Source organism: Tinamus guttatus, unplaced genomic scaffold (assembly GCF_059628265.1).
Source record: "Tinamus guttatus ecotype Peru unplaced genomic scaffold, ASM5962826v1 Tinamus_guttatus_pri_ptg000117l, whole genome shotgun sequence".
In the NCBI taxonomy this organism is placed as follows: domain Eukaryota; kingdom Metazoa; phylum Chordata; class Aves; order Tinamiformes; family Tinamidae; genus Tinamus; species Tinamus guttatus.
The window spans coordinates 392,186-414,027 of record NW_028288651.1 but is presented as its reverse complement, the minus strand read 5'-3'; the positions used below and the strand labels follow the sequence as shown (position 1 = coordinate 414,027).

At 45.1% G+C, this 21,842-nt stretch overlaps 1 protein-coding gene across 1 annotated transcript; it reads right to left on the bottom strand.

Annotated features, from left to right (window-relative positions):
* Positions 1-234: 234 nt before the first annotated feature.
* LOC104580965 (MARVEL domain-containing protein 3-like) lies at positions 235-17,372 on the bottom strand. Its single transcript, XM_010228520.2, has 3 exons — positions 17,257-17,372; positions 14,054-14,223; positions 235-926 (listed from the first exon to the last, which is right to left on the bottom strand). The coding sequence occupies exons 1-3, from the start codon at positions 17,370-17,372 to the stop codon at positions 235-237; spliced, it is 978 nt and encodes a 325-aa protein (XP_010226822.2).
* Between the last annotated feature and the right edge of the window lie 4,470 nt (positions 17,373-21,842).

The following is a 21,842-nucleotide window of genomic DNA, read 5'->3' as shown; positions in this document are numbered from 1 at the left end:
CTGGAACCAAATGCATTTTAATATGAGTGGGGCTCAAGAGACTGACGCAAAGCCTTCTTAAAAATTCCTCTCAAAGTGTCTGCTTTATTACAGATTATAGCACCATCTTCACGTTTGGTGATTTGGTACCTTCTTGCACAGTACGTGGGCAGAGAGGTTGCCCGCTTAGCACTTAAAATCCAGCGCCTGTCCCTTGCTGAAGCCACTGTCTCAGGCAGGGTCCCCCAGGTGACCTTACACTAAGGTGGCCAGAGCATGGAGGCTGTGGCCCCCCTCAGGGCTCCTGCGGCCTGTGGGGTGCTCTCGGAGGCCGCTCTGGGGGTGGCCCCAGGCCTCGCCGGGGCGGTTCCGGAAGGCGCGGACGGCGCGGAGGGCGAGCACGCACACCACCAAGCTGGCGCAGTAGAGGCAGGCGGCCGCGACCCCAAAGAGGGCGACGGCCGCGTCGCCGCCCTGCACAGTGCAGCTCATGGAGGTGTAGCCCCGGCGCGCGTACAGCCGCTCGCGCCGCTGGCACACCTCCGTGGAGTTCACCTGCATGATGAAGTGCAAGTAGAGGCCGACTGCCGCCACATACCCAGCGCCTGCCAGCAGGTTGAAGGCACATTCGGCTGCGAGCAGCCCCACCGTGAGGCGCTCGATGGGCTTTGCCCCCACAACAAGGAAGAGGAGGGTGAGGGAGGCAGCGGTTAAGCTGAAGGCAACGCCGCCGTACACGCATGGGGCTCTCATCTGTGTGAACTGCATGTCCAGCTCTCTGACCTCCTGCAGCTCGGTCCCCTCAAAGGGGCTGTAGGCTGAGTTCAGGTTGAAGGAGCCAAGGCCCAAGCCCCCGATGGATGTGAAGCCTGCGACAGAGGCTTGGGCAGCGCCCACGCAGACCAGCACCAGCAGGTTAACGGTGATTTCCACGAACTTCAAGATGCCTGGAAGGAGAACGGGCATCAAAAATCACACCCTGCGCAAAGCCGGGGCAAGAAAGGTGACAAAGAGCAAAACACAAACTGTTACCAAAATAGTGCTCTCAGCTATAGCTGTAACAGAACCTTCCATTAAAAAAGAAGCATGAGCTCTCATGGGTACTTTTTAAAGGTTGGGCAAATTACTTTTTTTTAATTTGTCAGTGTGCTTGATAAATGGATCTCCATAAGGGGGGAAAAAAAAAATCCATAAAAATTTTACTGTGCTTGTGGTGTTGCCAAGGAAAGCGAACAGTGATTGTATTTTGGCCTGTAACTACTTGGCATAAATACACTGAGCAAGAAATAGCTGGTATGAACAAAATGCTGAGGTTAAGGCTGATAAAAACCTAGAAGCTTCTAAAGCTGAAAAACTGTGCAAGTTAGTTAAGTCCTTAAAAGTGTGTTTACTGCTTTAACTTACACATCTGTTTTCATGTATTTTTATGTTCTTGTTAACTTAAACCACTTATCTAAGCAGATACAACTTTCACTTCGTCTCCTTCAGAGAAAAATCTCAAGAAGCAGTTACTTCCAGGAAAAGAAAAGGGGGGAAGAACGGGGTGAAAAACATGCTGTGCATGGAGGTAAGTTAAGAGAATTTCATATGCCTTTATTCATTTGCTTACCCATGCCCATTTTGAGAAGAAAAAGCCTTACAGTGTCTGAGCCAACTCTTCTTTTCTTACGTTATGCTATGGATAAGTGAGGTTTAAAAAAACCTGGATAAACGACATCTTTTCTTAGTAGCCGCGTGTCAGGCAGGAGCAGCAGGGATTATAGATATAACTGATTATTCTGTGAAAGCTCACTAGGGGTCGGACTAAGATTAGCAAACATGACCGGTGTGGAAGTTTTGCACTTCTAGAGTTGCCTATTTGGGAAATGAAAGCCCCTAGCGCATCACGTGTCCTGATGTGAGTTACTGACTCGTGAGCCTGATCCCCTGCGGTCTGGCAGACGAGGATGCAGGGCAGAAGGGGCCAAGCTCAGCTGTTTGTCTCTACGTGGGGCAGGAGCTGCGCCTTGCACACAGATCTCCATTTTCTGCTGCTCCGGTAGGTCAGCACGGCACTTCCCGAAGGGCCAAAGGCTCCGCTGCTACCCAGCCTGCACGGGCTTGGAAAGAAAGGGCTGAAGCTGCACACGAGGAAGAGAAAAAATTCTTCCCTCACGCTGCTGGATGCTTACGACTGAAGAAAGTCTGAGAGCACCACCATGAACGCTTCTCGACTGCTCCTGTCTGCCCCATGGGGCTGAGGTGGGACCTTCTCCATGTTCCTCACCACAAGGCAGGGGTGATGCTCTCACCTCCGGCAGCTGCAGGGGATCTGGCCTCTCCCTGCACCCATGCTGGGCCTTTCCTGGTGCCCATGGAGCAGCTGGCAGGTACTGCAGCCACCCACAGCCACTGCAGCCACCTCCAGCCCTGCCCTGTGTGCAGAGGCGAGCAGTGACAGCGGTGGGAGGAGCTGAGGCTCAGCATGTAGCACTGGTGCAGCTCCACATATGTTTTCTTCAGAGGTGACCCTGACTGCTGCATGGTTACATGGGCTCACTATGTATGAACACAACTATTTTGGAGAAGCTGTTCAACAACCGCACTGTGGTTTTGCTTCAAATGAAGTATTTGTGAAGCTTAATGAAAGAAGAAACTCAAACCTTGGTCTATAAGACAGGATTCAGGGTTTCTTGAATTAAAATCTGCAGTAAGTGCAGTAAGGAGATTCAGAGTCTCCATATGGAGTCACTGCATGGAGTCATCACTTAATCCAGGCTGTTCAAAGCATTTTGGAAGTGCAGTGCAGGAGCCTGACTGCAACTGGATGGGCTATCTGCTGTCTACACCATCTGTGCTTCCAAACCGAGGAACCTCTCTTCAGACCCCAGGGCCCTTGGGCAGTGCTCTTTAAGGGCAGCTGCCTACTGACTTAATAGATGCTCCCTCAGAGAGTAGTTCTGGGGCCACTTACAGGGAGGAAAGACTGTTTAATGAAAACCTTTTAAGCCTATTAAGGTTTTTAATCTGTTTAGGGAGTTGAAAGATGAGAACTCAGGTAGCTTTTCCCTCCTCTCTCCTGAGAGCCTCCTTGTGGTCTGTGACTTTTTAGCGTGCCGCTCTGCCCCATGAGTGTCTGCTTTTGCTCTGCCTTGCCTTGCTGAGCTTCAGAAAAGGCAATTTTTCTGTTTGTCAGCCTGGCTGGTGCCTGCTGCTAACCTCCCCGTGTTTGCAACAATGTGACAATAACTGACCCCACTCCTCAGTGACTCCCTTCCACAACTTCCTAGGTATTCACACAAGACGTGTGTGCAAGCTCTAGATGTCACAGAGCTGACTGACTGCTGGTAATGAGAGAGCAGGTCTTTCGGAATGTGTCTCTTTGATAGGATGTGAAAAATGATTGGTGTGGGTCTACTGTATTTTTTAACTGAAGATGTAGATACTTTATAGCATGCTTTAAAGAAATCCTTGAGACAGGGAATTCGGGTTGGACAGGCTTTATAGGTCCCTGAGCATTTCTGCACAAGCCAGCTCTGCAGTTGATTAGGGTGCCTAACAACAGCGAGCTGCATTAGCAGATACCCTACCTGTGATTTGCAACATGTAGACTGACTACCAAAGAATGTACAAAAACTACGAGACTCATATTAAAGCAAATCCCCAAATGCTGAACACTGTGTCAGCCAATGCAGGCAGCTGTGAATGACAAGCCTACCATGAGAGCCAGCAGGGCCTGTGACAGCAGCAATGGCAATCTTGAAGCTCCTGGGCAAGCATTAGGCTTGGGACTGAACTATGAAGCCCCTCGATATGTTCAAATCTTGACCTAGGCAGCCCAAAAGCCTTGCCTGAGCTTGGTCCGTGTTAGTGAAAACCTGACCTACATCTCCCGTACTAGCACAAACACTGGGCTAGACAGACTGAAGGAAGGAATAAAAGGAGAATAACCAAATCTTGAATCTGACCTCTGCCAAGGCTTGCTAACTGCTCTGCTCCAGCAGGGCTGCGTTCAGATATGTGCTGCTGGACCTGCACTGCTCTTCCTGCTTTACAGGCTGGTCCACTGCTTCGTCTTAAGAACTACAGCTGCAAAATCTATTCTGCCAAAAGCTTCCTCCCAAGCAGAAGTCTTTTATTCATGTTTACAACTATTCCCTAATCCCATGCAGCAATGATGGCTGTGTTGCAAGACTTGAGTATAAAATGACGGGTCTGGAAATCTCAGAATTCCATCAGATTGTGTGCACCTCCGCCCCAACCTTGTCATGTTCAAAAGCTTATGATACATCTCAAATCATAATTATTTGTACTAAATTAATGTAGTGAATGGGGAACAAACCCTCTCCATCCTAGCAAGTGCTAATGCTCAGGATTGCCTCCCTGCATTCCCTTTTCCTTTCCGACGCTTCTTTCCTACACAGCTTTTCAGCACTGAAGGTGAAAAGTGCTGATGCAAACAGGAAAGTGGACGTTGTTGCCAGAGTTGCCTCATTCATTTTATAAAAATCCAAATTTCCACAGGTTGATTACTTACTTAGATGTGTCACACACATTGACTTTACTGGAATCCAAACCTTGCTGCAAGTTTACAGGCTGCTGAACCAAACCTGCTACCGAATGCAGCCTCCCTATTTATACCATTTATTATCGAGCATCTTTCTTTTCTTTCTGGTGCAGTGTGCATGCTTTCCTATTGCCACGGCACTAATCCATGGATCAACGGTTTCATCTTCTGTCCAAGGGCAGGCTCAAACATGCCGCAAAGCAACATGAGGCTGCAAGGACAGGGCTCTACGAGCAGCTGAGCTTAATCTAAGGGCTCCTACTCTTGACTTTTTCCCCTGACTAGTAATCACACTGGCCTAACATCAGACCATTCCATGAGACATTATTAACTAAAAGAGCATGAATGTATTCAACTCTCTTTTGTGTGCTGTTTTTTTTCCTGCAGCTTTAGCAAGTTTAAAAGTGAGTCACCGAAGGATCTGATGAGCAACAGTGCTGGCATGAGACTAGCAGGGGAGATCACAACCAGGACCAGAAACTCCCCTCACCACGAAAGGCAAGCTGTCAAATCTAATCTACACACCCTGCTTTGTAAAGCCACGCTGGGGCTGACTGTGTGGAAACCACTAGTGCAATCGTGAGCTCATGTCCTGGCTGTTGGAGGCCCTGACGAGGCATCTTCACCCAGGCACTGTAGCAGGATGTCCCAGATGTTTGGGCAGCAGGATCTGAGTGAGGGTACGTGCATGAGGTGAAGTAGGCAACTCAGGCTTACTCCTGTGTCTCTGCAGCTGGCAAGAAAGTCTGGGACTGTGCCAGCCTGATAGATGGAGCCCTTCAGTGTGTCCCCCTCCCCTGTGCCTTGGCCTTGCCTCAGGAACGGAGGCTACTGACTGATGATCACTCACCCAGACTTTCTCACTAAAAGATTTTTTTCCCCAGTTTGGGCAGCTTTCTCTTTTTTACTGATTTTTTTTCTTCCAAAGGAACAGAGACGTATTTGACCATGAATAGTGACTTACAAAAGCAGGATGCAGTTCTGAAAAGGGTCCCATCTGCAGAATTTCTCTTGCCAGTGCAGGTTTTGCAGGCCCCAGAGAGTAAAGGTAGAGCTCAACGCACAGCTTCAGCTGCTGCTGTGCTAGACTGAGCTGGGAGGAGAAGGAATAGGATGGGGGGAGAAAAAGCGTCACAGGAAGAAGTTCTGCTTCTAGAAGGGGACAAAAACGTGCCAGAAGTGGGGAGGACCTAAAACAATGGAGAAGAACTAAACAAGGGAAATGAAGTGGAGACAGCAGTCACAATGGATTAAAAAGCATTAAATCTGGATGCAAAGTACTACAATAAGGAGTTTTGCTAACGGTTTTACTCCCCTAACATATACAGACACAAAGTCCTACTCTTACTAAAAGCAATAACAAGAATTCGGCCAACTTCAGTGACGCAGGATCAGGGCAAAAGACAACTTTGTATTATACAAACAACTCCCCCTTCCCCAACCTCCTGTACCCCCATGGCTTGTGTAGATGTCTGCTCTTGAGCCAGGGATGGGATTTAGGCTTTCACCAAGTGCTGCTAAAATCTCCCTCATGGAGTAATGTTCAAAGGAAAAAAATCCCTAAACACAAGAGTTAGGCAATGCCACCAGTTATTCCCTGAATCTTGGCTTTTCAGAGGACCCAAGGGAACTATATTCTCAGAGCCAACTGAATTTACATGGCACATAAGTGCCTAACACATGCTTAGTTGCTTGCTTTTTTCACTTTTTTCGATGCGCATCTTACTGGAAATCAATGGGGAAAAAAAACAATTTAAAACTAAGAAAATTAAATGATTTATGTGCTCTAAAAAGAAGCACTAGTAGTGTATTTTAACACGTTGTCCCTCATTAGTAAAGATAATTGCTCCATTAGGAAACCTCTAAGGACGATAGCCTTGTTTCTAGTGATTCAGAGAAGCTCTCAGGCTCAAGCCCAGCCGCGCTGACCTGGTTTCTCCCTGTACTGCCCTCCCTACCCTGCCCTGCTGAACCAGTCCTGCCGTTGCCCCCATCCCGCGCTGCTCTGGAGTTACACACGGGCCTTGCTGGCCCAGGCCTGGCAGGCTGTATTTGTATCTTGGCATCAGGGAACGCTCAGTTGCCAGGGCCAGACACGGTTACCACCATAGCCTTCCGCTCTTGCCGCTTTTGCCAGCTGGCCCCTAAGCTGTGGGGCACGGGGGTGCCACCTTTGATACTTACTATACCCAGGTGGTTGACAGCAGCTGCTTCACGCTGGCTGGGAGCCTTAGGGCAGTAACTTCAGCCCTCTGGAGAACAAAGATCTCTTACCCATTTCTGCTGCTTCTGGCAGCTCCCCCTCCATCGCCAAACAGAGCTTTCCAATTTTCACTGAAAATTGTAGAACGAGGCCAGCAGCTTCTATCCCTACACAACTTCCCCATCATTGCGTGACCTGCAAGATTTACTTGCCATCAAGGCACGGCACAGCAGGTCTGGTCTACTAGCATTTTCCTAATACTTTCTCAGGGGAATCACTTCTTGACTCTCTCCTCTCTCCAGACGTCTGCCAGAAACTTGGAGTAGTTGGGAAGCAAAAGCCATTGCACTGACTTGTCGTTCATGGTCTCACTAATTTCAGTGCAATGGTTGCACAGGGCCTCAGATGTATGTGAAATGGAGGTAGGTCACCTCGTGTTCCCTATCTCGGGAGACGATCTCTTTTTCTTCCTGATGTACCCACAGTTCTCCCAAGCAGTAATTAAATACCTTGGTGCTGAAACAAACTTGCAAGAGTTCTTTAAAAACGAATAAATAAATAAGCCCAGAGAACAATGAACTACTCTTGTGCTAAGGTGTCATGCCAACTTTCCACGGCCGCTCCTTCCCCCTGAACTGCAACTGAACTGCCTTGAGTAACTACAAAGGCAGGGGGGGTTATTGCTGTTGCTGTGAGCACAGTGCTGCTGAAGCTGGGTCATGTTGTGGGAACCTGAGGGCTGGGGCTTTGCATTCACTTTATGGATTGTGGGTTGTCCTACCTGGTGAACAACATTCCTGACTCCTTTTTTTCCTCTTTCCTTCCTTTAGTGAGCTTTTTCAGGAAATGCAGCTACACTGCATACACAGGAGTAAACTCCCTGCCAGGCTGCTCTAGTGATCCGCTTCAGGAGCTGCCATTTAGAGAGAAGAGCCTTGGAGAGCAGGATTGCACAGGGACCGCTAGCACTCAGGGACAGCAGAGCTGACTGCGGCTTCCCAGCAGGGAACGGCCCCGCAGACGGGTGTTTAACGCAGCCCCAACAGCTAGCACAGTCTTTGCCAGCAGCTTTCCCTGCTGCCTTAGGTAGGTTGTGCATGAGAAGCAGCAGCACGTGCGTCAGCACAGCCCTCAAAGGAGAGGGCAGTACACCTGCCAGACACCACCCTGCCAAAGGCCACAGCTCGCGTGGCCCCTCCACCTTTCTGCAGGGCTAAGTGCTCACAGCTAGTGGCATTTCAGGTCTGCGGCAGGAGCCTTGCCTCCAGACGAACCGCTTCGTAAACGTGCACCCGGGAGGCGTCCTGCAGCTCTGCTCGGCGCTCCGTCCTGGTGCAGTGCATTTTTAATTAAGCATTCTTAAATAATCTGGATTATTTTAGTCTGTGTAGCTCTGTCCAATTCCCACTACTTGGCATAATGTCCGGCCAATTAGAGGATTAAAAAAACCTGCTGGCAAATTTAGTCTGTTAGTCACACTGTATTTAATATATGCTTTGTAACAAATAGGAGGGAAAAGCCAGTTAATTATAAATGAGACTTTACGGAAACTTATTACTCCATGTTAACAGCAGAACTAATTTGATTTTGAAAGTGCCACATGAACACTGCACAGCAGGCTTGAGCAGAATAAAAAAGAGCTAAGAACGGCGGGTTGTAGAGGCAAACCACAAAGACAGTGACTAGAAAAATACAGCAGCTTCTGATTGTGTTGGTTACCTCCATATAAATGTAACGTATCCTACTGACTACACTGCTGGAAAGGTCTAACATTCGCTGCTGAATGTAGTTCTCAAATGCCTGTTTTCATCCAGTTACCTGCTTTACATACATTTAATGACCCTTCCAGGGCTTTGAACACAACTGAAATTACAGAAGGTCACCTAACTTCAGCCCAGGGACTCCTGCAGACTGCTGTTTCTCCCAGGTTCTCCAAAGCATTGGGAGCAATCCAGGTGCTCTGCAACAGCCGCTTCCCCTCCTGTCCAGGTGCCAGACTGCCCATGAGGACACGGTGTGGGACGTAACACTGCCACCCAGTACCACGGCTGTGAACCTCGGCACAACTCAAGCCCCTTGTCTACTACTCCAATCCCTGTGTTCAGAGGGACTTTTCCCCTCAGTGTTTTTTCCAGTCTGTGACTATTTGCCAGCACACATAGCCACAGGAAAAGATTTGGACTGTGTTTGTGAAAACAAAAGCTTATGGATGTTTACATTTGAATTAATGTTGGCTTGTTAAAGCATAAGTACATCTGCAGAAAGTCAGCGTTGCTCCCTAATTCTATTTTCTTCTTCTTTAGCTTGATATTTCCTCCTGGCTATGTCTGAAATCAGAGACTTTCCTTGCTACAGAGTGTAATGCTGTCTTTTTTCTGAGAGGAAATTGGTTTGAAGGCTTTACAAGAATTGTGGATTTTAGAAAGTAGGTTAAAGACATGATTGTTTGGAAGCGCCTACAATATGCTTAACAACTCTGACACTATTCATGGTGACTGTTTAAGCTGCATTCATGGCATCAAAGAACAGGGATTCAATTATAGTTGCTCCCCCTCAAATTTCTTTCTAACCTTTTTAGTGCTGTCTCTCTTCAACGCCAAGTGGGTGGAAGAATTAAAAAATAAGTTACGTAGTACAGAAATTATGACTAGGAGAGTACAACTCCATACAAGGCAAAAACACAAGCTTTTTTGAATCAGATACTGACCAAAGATGGGAGAAACTTAGTTTACTTTATGTGTTTAAGTAAAATTAAAGGAAGCAGTGTCATGCAATAGCACTTCTCTATCTCTTTCACACCAGTACATATCATAAAAATAAAACTCTTTTTTTTTTTTTTTTTTTTAATAAGTCAGCAGGCCTAACTGATTTAGGATCAGCAATCCTTCTCAGGTTTGGCTCAGATTTTGATTACTCTGCTGTGAAGGAAGCATCACACCAACCACCCTTGAACACTCCTCATTCCCTCTGGTAGCCAAAAGCACTGAACTTAACTAAGCAAATATGTGACAGCTAGTTTAGTTTTCCTACTCTGAGGAGAGAACTACAGAATCTTTAACTGCACTAACTATAAACAGCAAGCTAGAAGTTTTCTGTTGAGAGAAATGCAGTAATTCAAGTATCCCCAGGCTAAAAGTTTTGTTGAGCTTTTGTCAACCTGAGCTGCTCTAAATGGCACACACTACACATATAAGCTGTAGGAAATGATAGGAAATGTGCTAATTCCTTAGCTGAGGAAAAGTTTGTCTTTGTCAGAGATAGATAGTTTATTTCCAATTCCCATATAATTACACAGGATTCACAGACAGCAAGACACCAGCCCATACAGTGTTGTCCAGTCTCCCTTCCTGCTGCAGGAATAGAGGCATCAAACTCCTGTGTTTCGGGGGCCTTTCCAACCTGCAGTCCGTCTTCCTAGTGAGGAAGAGCAGGTAGCAGCTAGACAGGAAGAGAAGACTCGGAAGTTTCTCAGAGGAAGTCCTTCAAAAGAGCCACCAAATATAAGGAGACAAGCAATCCAAGTGACGATGCACTTGATTTTCTGAAAAGTTCAGGACGAAGCCTCTGGCCAAATGCTCGTAGTGATACAGGCTCCCAAGAGATAAAAGTGAAGCTCCTCCTAAAGATTAGGATTGCTTAAAAGAAAGTAAAAGCTAAGAAGAAATGACTGGTTTTCAAACACACGGAAGCAAGAGTCAAATCTTATTCCTTGCACTGCCTGTGGTCACTAGCTATGTCCACATCAACAGTGCAATGGGAGTGGATCTGTAGAGTGGGACAGTTGGAGCTGAACACCTTGGGTCCACACCAATGCACTGTGAGGTAAGAAATACCTCATTCTAGCTGCAGCTTGGTCCAAAGGGCAGAGCATTTGATAGCACTCACAGCTCATCCTCTCATTCAGTGTGATCTGAAGGGAATCCTGCTCATGTGCCCTGAGCTTGCTCTGTGTCACAACCCAAAGAGCTCTAGGTGGGGACTCCTAACAGACTCGGCTCAAAAGTGAACACCTGATTTCAACCAAAACACCAAAGTAGATGCACAGATTAACGCTTTGGAAGAGACTGAAAAATAGGATGATAAAGTCCATTTTAATAGTTGCACATAATTATGCAAAAATTGCACAAAATTCACAAAATCTGCTCTCATATGGGCAGATGGGCTCTAAATAAATCCTTTCTGCTCAGGAAAGACAGCAGGTATACTTTCCTGAAAATATCAGTGTTCACTGACAGACAAACAATATAGCAAATGCTAGAAAACATTAGGATAGGACTACAACCCTAGAACAATTGCACAGTTGCCTAGTTCCTTTGGGAATTTACATCTTGACCTTCGCGTGTGATTCCAGACAGCCCATCTCAAAAGGATACAGGATGGATCAGCTAACTGGCTGATGAGAGAAGTGGAAAGATTTCACTCTTACTAGCAGATGTTCTTCAGTCTACAAAGAAAAGATGGACCTCAGTGACAGGGAGAAAGACTTCACTCTAAAATTATAAACCAGATGGAGGAGGTAAATTTGAAATTCGCTGTTTTGAATACCACTGGAATCAGAGGAAGCCTTTTAAAAAGTTTTATGAAGCAAAGCAGTACTCCTCCAGAAGCTATGAATTAACTGTGGAACTCCTCATCACAGGATCATGTAGAGGCCAGACAAATTCCAGGGGGGCTATTAAACATAATGGACATGGATACAGCTTTTTTAATTCAGAAAGTTACAACCACCTGCAACTGGGAGAGGACTCGCTCTGCAACTTACTCTCTACTGGTCCTAACTCTCACAGCCTTCCTGAATTTGGTACTTTGGCATTTCTGGTATATTGTTAGGCAGAACACCTAGCTAGGTGTTCTGTAAGATCCACTAGTGCTCTCCATGTGATCCCACCCAGATTGCTTAGAATATGTATTGCTCTTAGAACGTTTTAATAGACTTTTTTCTTACGTTTTCAAGATGAAAGGATTAAAAAGGACCAGAATATCTGAAGTGTCTGAGACAGTACTGAAAATCTCTCCTGGGAAATGGGATTTTTATCAGTTGGCAGCTGTTTATTTCATTATATTAGTGTTGCAATAATGTTCTTAACGCAATTATTGGGGGGGGGAAAAAAAGAGGGAAAGGGAGAGGAGGGGAGAGAATAACAAGAGATATGAGAACAAGTATTTTTTCTTGCCACTTCAGCCCAGGTGTTAGAAGGATTCCTACAAAAATAACTGCCTATTTCAGAAATTTCACTTTAGTTTTTCTGGGGATACTGATGGGGAAAAGCATAGATGAAGAGAATGCACACAGGTGAGGCAAATGCTTTTGAAAGCTCTCATTGTTTAGAATTGCTTTCTAGCTTTCCAACCAGGCCAACACACACAGAGAACAGACACGTATTTGCTGGGTCCAAAACAAAAGAAATAAACAGGGAGAGACACACTAAGAGACAAAGATGCACAACTCAGATGTTTCTTTGGACAAGGTTGTGGTAGGTCGCTTGATTTAGCATGCTTGGTACTAACTTCTTTTGGAATTGGAGGGGCTTGGGAGGGGAGGTTTGAGCTCCGTAATGATAAATCATTGGCAGAAGAGAGAGATGGTTAAATAGATGCTTCCTGGAATTTCTGTGCTGTAAGACACTGTAGCTCACAGGTAGTCGACTTCCTATTAAACAATTCACAGAGCTTTTCATTTAGAACATTTACTATCTGACTGCAGAGAATACAGCAGCCTACAGAACAATTCCAGGGAATTCTGCTGAATCTCACTTACAAAAATTAAACATGTGCTTGTTGGGAGAAGAGAGTTTCATAATCTTATCAACCTTCAATTTCTGTATAGTTTTTGATATATATCAGCTAATAAAAGGGTTTCTTTTCTACATGATGTCCCATCTCCACCTCAAGCTCAGATATTAAACTTCTGGAAAACACTGAGGAATACTGGCAGGAGGAGTGGCAGTGAAAGTATCATCTTCAACTGATACATCCAAAACTAGCAGGTTTTGAAAATGTTAATGATCTTTAACCCACTGAAGTAATGGGAAGCCAATGAGGAAAAAAAAAAAAAGTCACATTAAGTTATCAGCTAGTGAAACTGAACGCTAGAAATAACTTGTCACCTAATTTTTCTAAAGCTGTGATAAAATAAGACTTGGAGTTTTCAGGGTTTCTCTGAAACAAGTTAAAATTATTCAGTATTGTTGAAGAAGGAACTGCTCGGGCTCAGCTCTGGATCAGTAAAGATGGCGTAATTGCGTGTTTGTGGGCAGTTTGTTTTTCAACTTGAGGAGATTTAACTACAATAGCGCAGAGAGCACATTTATAGGGGAAAAAAAAAGGAGTTTAAGCTCATTCTTAGAATTGTTCACACATTCACATATAGACAAATACTACAAGCAAATTGTGTGTGTCATTTCTCTCTCCTTCATGGAACAAAGAAGTAAGATTACATTACATATCCCAATGCACTTCCAACAGCTAAAGCCTTCATTTCTGCCTCTGCTGAAGGACACCATATGGCTCTTTGGAGTCTCTGCCCAGTGACTTTGCATCTGGCTGCAAGTTTCAGCCTGGACTGCAGTGGGCCCTTCCTACAAAGGAGGTGAGGATGCTGCCTGTCCTAAGAGACGAAAGGTTAGAACCAGAGGCTAGTTGGGCTACATGTTTGCATTTTTTTTTCCCTCTCTCCTCTACAGTTTACAGAAATGAGTTAATGAAGTGAACTAGGTACCAGGGCCTCCCACATTAATGTCCATTTCTCTGCATATGGTAGTCACTTATTCAGGAGATGTTATTCAAGAATTCCAAGGATTCATGACCATAAGACATTTTTGCCTCCTGCAATGTTGATTAATCCAATCAGTGATTGGATTAAATCAAGAGTTGATAAGAGGTCTGAATCAAGAGTTGATAAGAGGTCTGAGGAGACTGTATCAGACAAGATTTAGCATCAAAGCCTTAACAGCAAAATTGAATAGTTTAGAGATGCAATTATCTGTTTAACTCCTGAATCCCAGCAGTCAGGGACATGGGTTAAGTTTTGCTGCAAGAGCTGAGAGGTTAGGCGCCTGCCCCACTCAGATGCTCTAGGAAACCAACCTACTGCCTGCATCTTTAGATGTCTGAGCACCTCTGCAAATCTGGCCTTTAGATGCCTGAAACTAGTTGCTAACCTGCTGTTACTGCCATTCAAACTCTCCTGTTTTTTTTTGTTTGTTTGTTTATTTTCAAATATTTATCTAGCTTTCCTTCACTGGGCTTCTGACCACGCAAAGCAAAGCCAAGAGCAGCTTTTGCAAGGAGAGGGGCAAATGGCAAGCAGCGAGGGTCTCACATACCTCTTGTTGTGCATACCTTTGAACACTTCATCGAGAAGGTCTCTTTGGAAGGGTAACATTGAGGCGGCGGGTCAAAATACACCGGCGCTGCTCCCGAGGCTTTATGGTAAGGGTCAGAGGAAGCGGTGGAAGCCCTTGCACACTGGCCATCCTGGATGTCTTCTCCTGATCTGCAACGGCAAAAAGGAGTACTGCATGTTCACTGGGTCATGCCCTCTCCTGAAGACTTGGATATGAAAGAGTGGTAGACACTGCTGTTACTGGAACCACCTGGCTTGCTTATCTTTTCTCGCTTGTGTGCTTTGAAAGCAAGTACCCCAAACACTTGCATAAATCGATGTTCATAAGGATATCTGCACTTGATCATTCACTGCTGTTTTGGCAAGTTGGGTGCTCCCCGAGTTGACTGCCTGAATTGCCTGAATTATTTGCAAAAGGGAGCAAGGAGATGGGTGTGAGGGGAGCTCCTCTCCATAAATATGGAAAAACATTTTCTCATGAAAAGCAAACATTTTTAACTAGTTTGTAGCAACCTAGAGAATAAAGATGGTACTTTTCAAATAGTAAATCTTAAAAAGAGAATAGCTATTTTATGAGTAGACATTGTATCAAGTTCATATTTCAAATCACCATGTCTCACAAAGATGCCTTTCAAAAGAATAAAAGTCATTAAAAAAAACAGACAAAGATTTTTAAAAAGGAAAAATATTTGCCTATTTAGATCTTTCTCTTTATTTCTAAATCCCTTTAAGTCTGATGATATCTGACAAGGAATCTAAAATTGAGCAAAAGAACCACTTTTGTGTCTCTTATTAGACTCTTCGTTTCTGTATGACAAAACTGCACTGTCAGTTTTGCTGCAACAACTACAGGTCCACTTCTTAAGCCATCATCTCCAGTTTGATGTCTGAGGTTGACCCAAGTGGGAGAAGGAACTCTTAGATAAAGCCTTAAGAATACAGGAAAGGGTGAATCAATATTAGGTTAATCTGTGGGAAAACTACATGTTGCTCTTTTTAACTTAAGAACCACAGTGTAAATTGTTTTTAGGTGTTTGATCTAATCTAAATGCTCTTCCTAATTTTCAACAGAATTGTAACTTGTATTCTTTTCAAGATGCAGCTGGAAGAGCTGCAAGTCTTACTCAGCATTGTTACTTTTAAATCTCTTTTTTTCCCCCCTATTGAATTTATCTTGAATTACTTAACCACAGATCTGGGTTTTCCTCAACTGTATTTTTGTTTCCTAGTATCATTTCCCTTCACTAAGGTTCCTCTTCATCCAATCCCATCGATCCAATCTACACATATAATCTCATTCATTCACATTAAATCATGTTCTTTGTAGTTTTTACATTTTAATTAAGACATTCAATAATAAGAGCAACCCTAACATCTCCATGTGTAGCTGCCAACAGCTGTGTTTTGGCCGAAATATTCCTGATTTTTCTGACCTTTGTCCTGGGTCTTGTGCAACCACCAAAGCATCCTGCACAGCTGTGTCACATAAATTAAATAAGCCCTATGATTTACAAGACTTCCAGTTAACTTGAAAGCAATTCCTTTGGTACTTCTGATGCAGCTGCTCTCTATTGTATCCTGCTACTTGCCAGAAAGAAAGAAAAAAGCAAATACAAACAAAAAAAAATTGCAAAAAAAAATGGTGTTCAGCAACTGAGTATGATTAAAAAAAATCCAAAACAATCAAAAAAACCCCCACACTTTCTTTCCGATATGTTTTCCTCACAATTGCCTCTTCTGGTCACCTTTGCTCCTGCTTTCCTCCAGGCCTTTCCAGCTCAGTGTAACACAGCTCCTTCCCTCCCTTTGCCAGCAATGACAGCAGGCCCGGCAGGGCAGGAGTTTCAGGCACAAATGCATTGTGAAAAAGAGAGGCTCTGGCCAGACTCCTGTTTATAAAGGATACGAGTATCAGGCACCCAAATTACAGCTCCCACAAAACTCTTCCCGTCTCTTTAATCATAATATCGGGACATCTTTGGGCCAAAAAAGATGTCCGTAAGTCTTCAAGAAAATACTGCAATTCCCTTGCAAAAGCAGCTGTTTTATTCAGGGGAGGTAAGCAGGGGAAACACCGCTGGGGCAAGCCAAACTCCGTCCAAACAATTGATGGAAAAGTTTTCTGAGCAGCTGTGGCCAGGGCTGGTGCCTCCCGGACGCTTGACTCGATGCTGAGAACTGTCTTCATGGCTATCCTAAACCTGTGGCTGCAGCTTCTCTTTCTCCAGCCCCATGTGGACACAGGCTCAGTCTGCTGGCCTCTATGGCCCTTCCACCTGTCCCCAGACCTGTCCTTTTTAACTAGTGGTGCAGGGAAAACAAGGAAAAAAAAAAAAACAAAAAAACAAAAACGGAAATGCTTTGCTAAGAAATGGTGACTTAATTTATAGCTACCTTGCATTCAGTGATGCTATAAAAATAATCCCTTTTCTGGAAAAGTATCTTTAATATCTCTCTGCCATTTGCTGCTCTTGATTTTAATATGTTCACAGTAATCTAACTATACCCTGCTCGATACCCCCTTTTGCTAAGGACAGTCATTGGGGACGATTCTTAGGCTGACCTTGGTACCCATTTTTCTCTAATTTTTCATGAACTAAGAGACAGGAGGGGGAAAAAAGTCCATAATACACTAGTGTGTATTATGTGTATCATCCAGGCTTTCATGCTTAGTCATAAGTTCTCCTTCCAGTCCACAAAATGCTCTTCACTATTACTTCCATTCACAGCAACAGCACCCCCACCTTTTTTTTTCTTGTTTAAATGTACATTATCAGGGAAGACTTCAGTATTTCAGTTTTTCTCAGGTCTTCAGGCTATTCGTCTCCTCCCCTTCTTTGCCTCCACTCTCTGGCTGCCCTAGGGTACCTGCAGAGGCCAAAGGGCAGTGCTGGCTGCTCATCGCCATGGGGGCTCAGAGCCACCCATCCGCCTCCTGCGCAGGAAGTCCCCATGCCCGCCTGGAGCACCATGCAAAGGAAAAGGTTAAAAACTGCTTAAAGCCTGGAAGGACCAAACAGCTCCCCGATTCTGAAAGGGACTTCATCATATTGCATGATCTCAAGGCTCAGTAAGTGCTTTCTCTGTTACCTGAATATGAGCGTTGTTCAAAAACAACAAACAAGATAAGAGACATGACAGGTCTGCTGTGATCTGTGGCACTGCAGAGTGGTGAGGACCTACCTTCCGTTGCATGGGTAAGGCTTCCTCGCTCTTCTCTCCTCCTGGTAGCCATCAGATCCATGATTCTCGTGATACAAGCGCTGCTTATTTCTGTACTGCCCCCCAGTATGAGACATCTTGGCTTTTACATGTATTCTTGCTTGCCGAAATAGCTTCCTGAGCCAGAGGGGGAAAAAAAAGTTCATTTTATAACCTCTATTTTAGGTTATTCATTGACCAGCACTTGCAGAACACATCCCCGTCACATTGAATCAAAATTCAGCAAAGACTTCCTGAAGAAGAGAAGGAAGTGAAGGCCTTTAAACTACACTGAAAGTAGCTTCATCAGAGGAGGAAGTCTTTCCTCTACATCTTCTCAGTCACCAAATATTCATAATTTTTCTATATTCAACTGCTTTTACTCTCCCCTCCCTCTGCTACAAGGACAACACATGCTATCCATACCGAGCATGAAATCTTTACTTCTCTAACGTTGCCTCTCAAACACAACATTAAACACAGCGAACATCAGTTCTTGGCATGAGCACGCACACATAACCGCCACCAGGGCAAACCTGAACATGCCGCATGAGGCCTTCCCTATAATTTCCTAGGATGGCAAACATCAACGGGAACTTCAGCGCAACTATGGAGGGCAGCCTGCGATGGAAAAGCGTTACCTGCTAACACAACTGTGTTGAGATGTAGTTGTGTTTGCAGGAAGACTCTGAAGAATGATCCTTGATAATGTGGTATTAAAGATTACAGGCACGTTACTTCCAGAGATTTAAGGTTAGGGAAACCGTGAAGTGCTCTTAAGTTTAAATATAAAAGATATGGGGAAAGGGAGAGAGGGAGCGTCTTTGCACTCACTTTCCATCGTAATCACCCTCTGGGCCAAGTGCCTGCAGCTGATTCAGCTTTCACCCGCCAAGCCAAGGCCTTGTTAGGGACTCGCCGTCTGCCTCCCCAGGGTGACATTAAACACAGGGGCTGCCTTTTCTTTTTACGGCCAAGAAAGACACGGTCCCTCCCATGGGAAGCTCTGCCCCACTGTCCGGCTGCACCACGAGCGCCTCAGAGGGCGGTCTGGGCTCCCCACGGCAAAGTCTGAAGTTCGCCCTGCTCCGTTTCAGGGCAGGCCAAACACGACTGCCCTGAAGGGCGCGAGGGAAATATATACACACACATCTGTATTTTTGCCCCGGCACTCACCACACGGAGCCGCCGCGGCTCCAGGAAGCAGGAAGGGGCCCGGCCGCTCAGGTGCCGGTGCCACCTCCCCCGGCGCGGGGAGGGCGGGAGGCGGCACCCGGGCGCGCGCCGGCCCCGGAGCAGGTCGCGTTTAACCCAAAAATAAAGGGCTGCTGAGGCAGGATCCGGGAAACGCGGCTTTGCAAGAGCATAAAACTTTTCTTTTTTATCCTCTCTCCTTTTTTAATCACGTCCCCTGCACCAATTGCTTTTTTTTCTTTTTCTTTTTCTTTTTTTTTCTTTTTTTTTTTCTTTTTCAAAGTTGATTTATCTTCTATTTGCACAACCTAACATTTGAGGTCTCTTGGGCATATATGTAACAACACAACAGTGCTGAAGGATAGAAGGTGGAAAGAAAAAAAAAAGAAAAAAAGAAAAAGGGAAGAAACTTGCCCCAGAGGCAAGTGGGTAGGAATAGACTATTTCAAGACAATTAACCCAGCTAATGGTTTGGAAAGGGAGACAAGGAACTTCCCTGCAGGGTAAAGCTGGTTTGCGGGCACCAGACTGCTTGCAAGAACGCTGCCTCTGTTCCTGGTGCTCTGGTGGCTCCCTTTTTGGTGCCCTGCTCAGAGCCCTTGCTCTGCTGAAACGCAGGTGGGTGTTTGAGGGGTCTCGTCTCCTCTCTGTGAGCCCGTGATGTGGGACAACAGAAAGGTGGCAGTTTCCAAAGCAAAGCGCTGAGGTGCTGGACCGCTCAGGATGCATATTCTCCACAGGCTAAAAACAGATGCTTTTCAGAAGCTCTTGGAGGTACATCTATTTTGCACAGAACCTGAGGCAGACACATGAGCCAGTATTGCTATGAACTATTTGTTCTCATTCAGAAATATTATTTGAGTCTTATGAGTAGGGTGGTGGTGTGGATGTGCCCGCTGTGCCATGCTAATCTGCATTTTGGAAAGCTTCTCTAGGCCCATGGTGCTGCCCTCCAGAGACAGCCCTTCACAGCACTGGGACGAGGAAATTCCTTTCCTTCCTTATACAGCAGTGCATTTGAGCACCAGCAACTCTTGGATTTGGATTTAAGATGTGCAACTGTTACGGTGTAATCCTGTTCTAGGGCTAAAACCAAAATCCCTTTTAAGTAATGCGTGGGCATCTGAGGAGTCCTCGAAATGAGGAGATACCTACAGGAGCTGGATATTAGACAAGCGTTTTGTAAATAGCTAGACCTTGGGAAGACTACAACTCCCCACTCCAGCTGAGCTGCATGAGCAGCATATTTAGTTGGTCCCCATTCCCACATTGCTTAGGCCTCCCTGTTACTGTGCCTGCTTCCAGCTGTATGATTGCTCTTCTGTCTGCCTTGCACCAACTCTGCTGCTCGCATGATCACATGGCAAGCCAATTCATCCTGCTTGCCAGCCAAAAATAATTTTCTTTCTGCTGTTTTAGTGAGTTGAATTGGCTTTGGGCTGCAATTAAACGTATGCTGGAGCAAGTCCTTGGCAGAAGTATGTGTCCCAGAGGGAAGAAACAAGAGCAGGGGAGAGGGGTACCTCTCTTGGCAATGATGAGCAGTTAATTTAACTCAAGACTTGACATATGAAGTTTCAGTTTGAGGTGTTGCTACCAGTCAGTTACTTGCTGCTCATTTCTTCTTGGAACTGTCATCCCCATGGCAGACACAAGAAAACACCGGGAGTGCTTTAGTGCTTCATACTCCGAGTCTCTAAGCAAAGGTGGTTTGGGCTCACTTGGCAGATTCAGGTGCCTCTATGAATTCTGCTTTGCTGTCTAGATAGTAACATTTGGGAAGTGCTCTCTTTGGTCATGGCCGGAAGAGGTGACTGCTCTGGGTTGTGGGGCATGAGGGATTTTGTTGCTCCTTTAGTAAGCAGCTTTTGTATCGACATATGCTCCTCTCTGGTGGCAGAAAAAGAAACTAGCCTGAGGGGAGAAAAGTCACAGAGGGGCTTGGCTGGAAACAGAATTTGGGGAAAGATTTGAAGTATGGGAATATCTTGGCAGGAATTTCCAGACTAGGCAAAATTCAGTAAACCTGGCAGGCAAAATGAGTATTTAAGAAGTGGTTGGTTAAACTCACTGTGGAACCAGGTGGCTGAAGTAGCAGGGCCACGATCTGCACAGAATTATGTAGTAAGATTTGCATTAAAAAGTTAACAGTGCAATCAAGAGGGTTTTCCCTGGGAACTCATAAAATGGATAATGGGTGTTGAGGCAGTCTTTGCTGGAGTTTCTCGTATATAAGAGCCAGTGAAACAACCCTTAGAAAATGATGCTGATGAGGGAGAACCAGGAAGAGGTAGTAGGAGAAGTAGTAAGTCTCTAAGGAGAAAAAATAGAAAGAGCCCTTGGAGGGAGTAGCTATGCAACGTCTGAATTTGGATGAGAACCATTAAGGGGAAAAACGAGACTCGTTTCTTGTGCTTAGCGTGCTGCAGGAGAGAAGAACTATATGATGTATGTGAACAGTTTTGTATGAAAGATATACCTGATTCTGTCGCCAGTTCCTGCTTTTAGTAGAAATAACTGTTGTACCAAATTTTGGCTGACTGCTGAAGGCCAGAGGGAGTGATTTGCAGAAAATGAAGTGTTAACTGTCTTGATGTATTTTTTTCTGGTAATTTTCTTGAGTAGGTCATGTGTGTGCCCTGGATCAGCGCAGTCCTGGATACTTGCTCCAGGATAACCAAAAAAACCCAGGCCTCAATCCAATCTAGATGAAGGTGCAGCAACTGGGTCTCCAGGGAAAGATTTCTGCAGCCAGGCAGAGCGGGCATCACTGGAGCCAGTTCTGCCTGGTGGGAACACTGGCTTCCTGAGAACAGTGGGACTAAAATTAGCTTCGGAACATTTTTTTTCTTCTTCCCCCTCATGCTTTTGCATGAAATCTGTTGTTTATTGTTATAAACAGCAGGAAAAGTATTTGGGTTGAAGGCTTCTTTTTTATTTTTTATTTTTACCCTAATAAAAGAGATTTTGAAATCCTCAGTCTTTGGAACGGGAGGTAAATGGATTTTGAACTAAGTTATTGGTTATGTGTTGGTCACTCTTCTGTTTCTGTCAGTGTGGAAAGAAAATATCATCACACCAAATACTGTCTGAGCAAAAATATGCAAAAAGGTGTGAATGGCTTTACATGAATCTTGTATCCTCGATGTATGCTATTACAAATATTTTTTTTTTTTTTTAAGCAAGAGAAAGGATCCTTAGACCTCTTTTATTGTTGTGTGTGTCACCTGTTTGCTTGGTAGTTGCTTCTTTTCCATGGCTGAGTCCTTCCTGATGTCTCCTGAGCAGTTGCCTAGTTCTGAGTTGAAGATTGTCCAATGCGGTTTTCTGACAAGCAGGAGTTCGTTGCACCACATCTAGACGGTGGCTGCGAA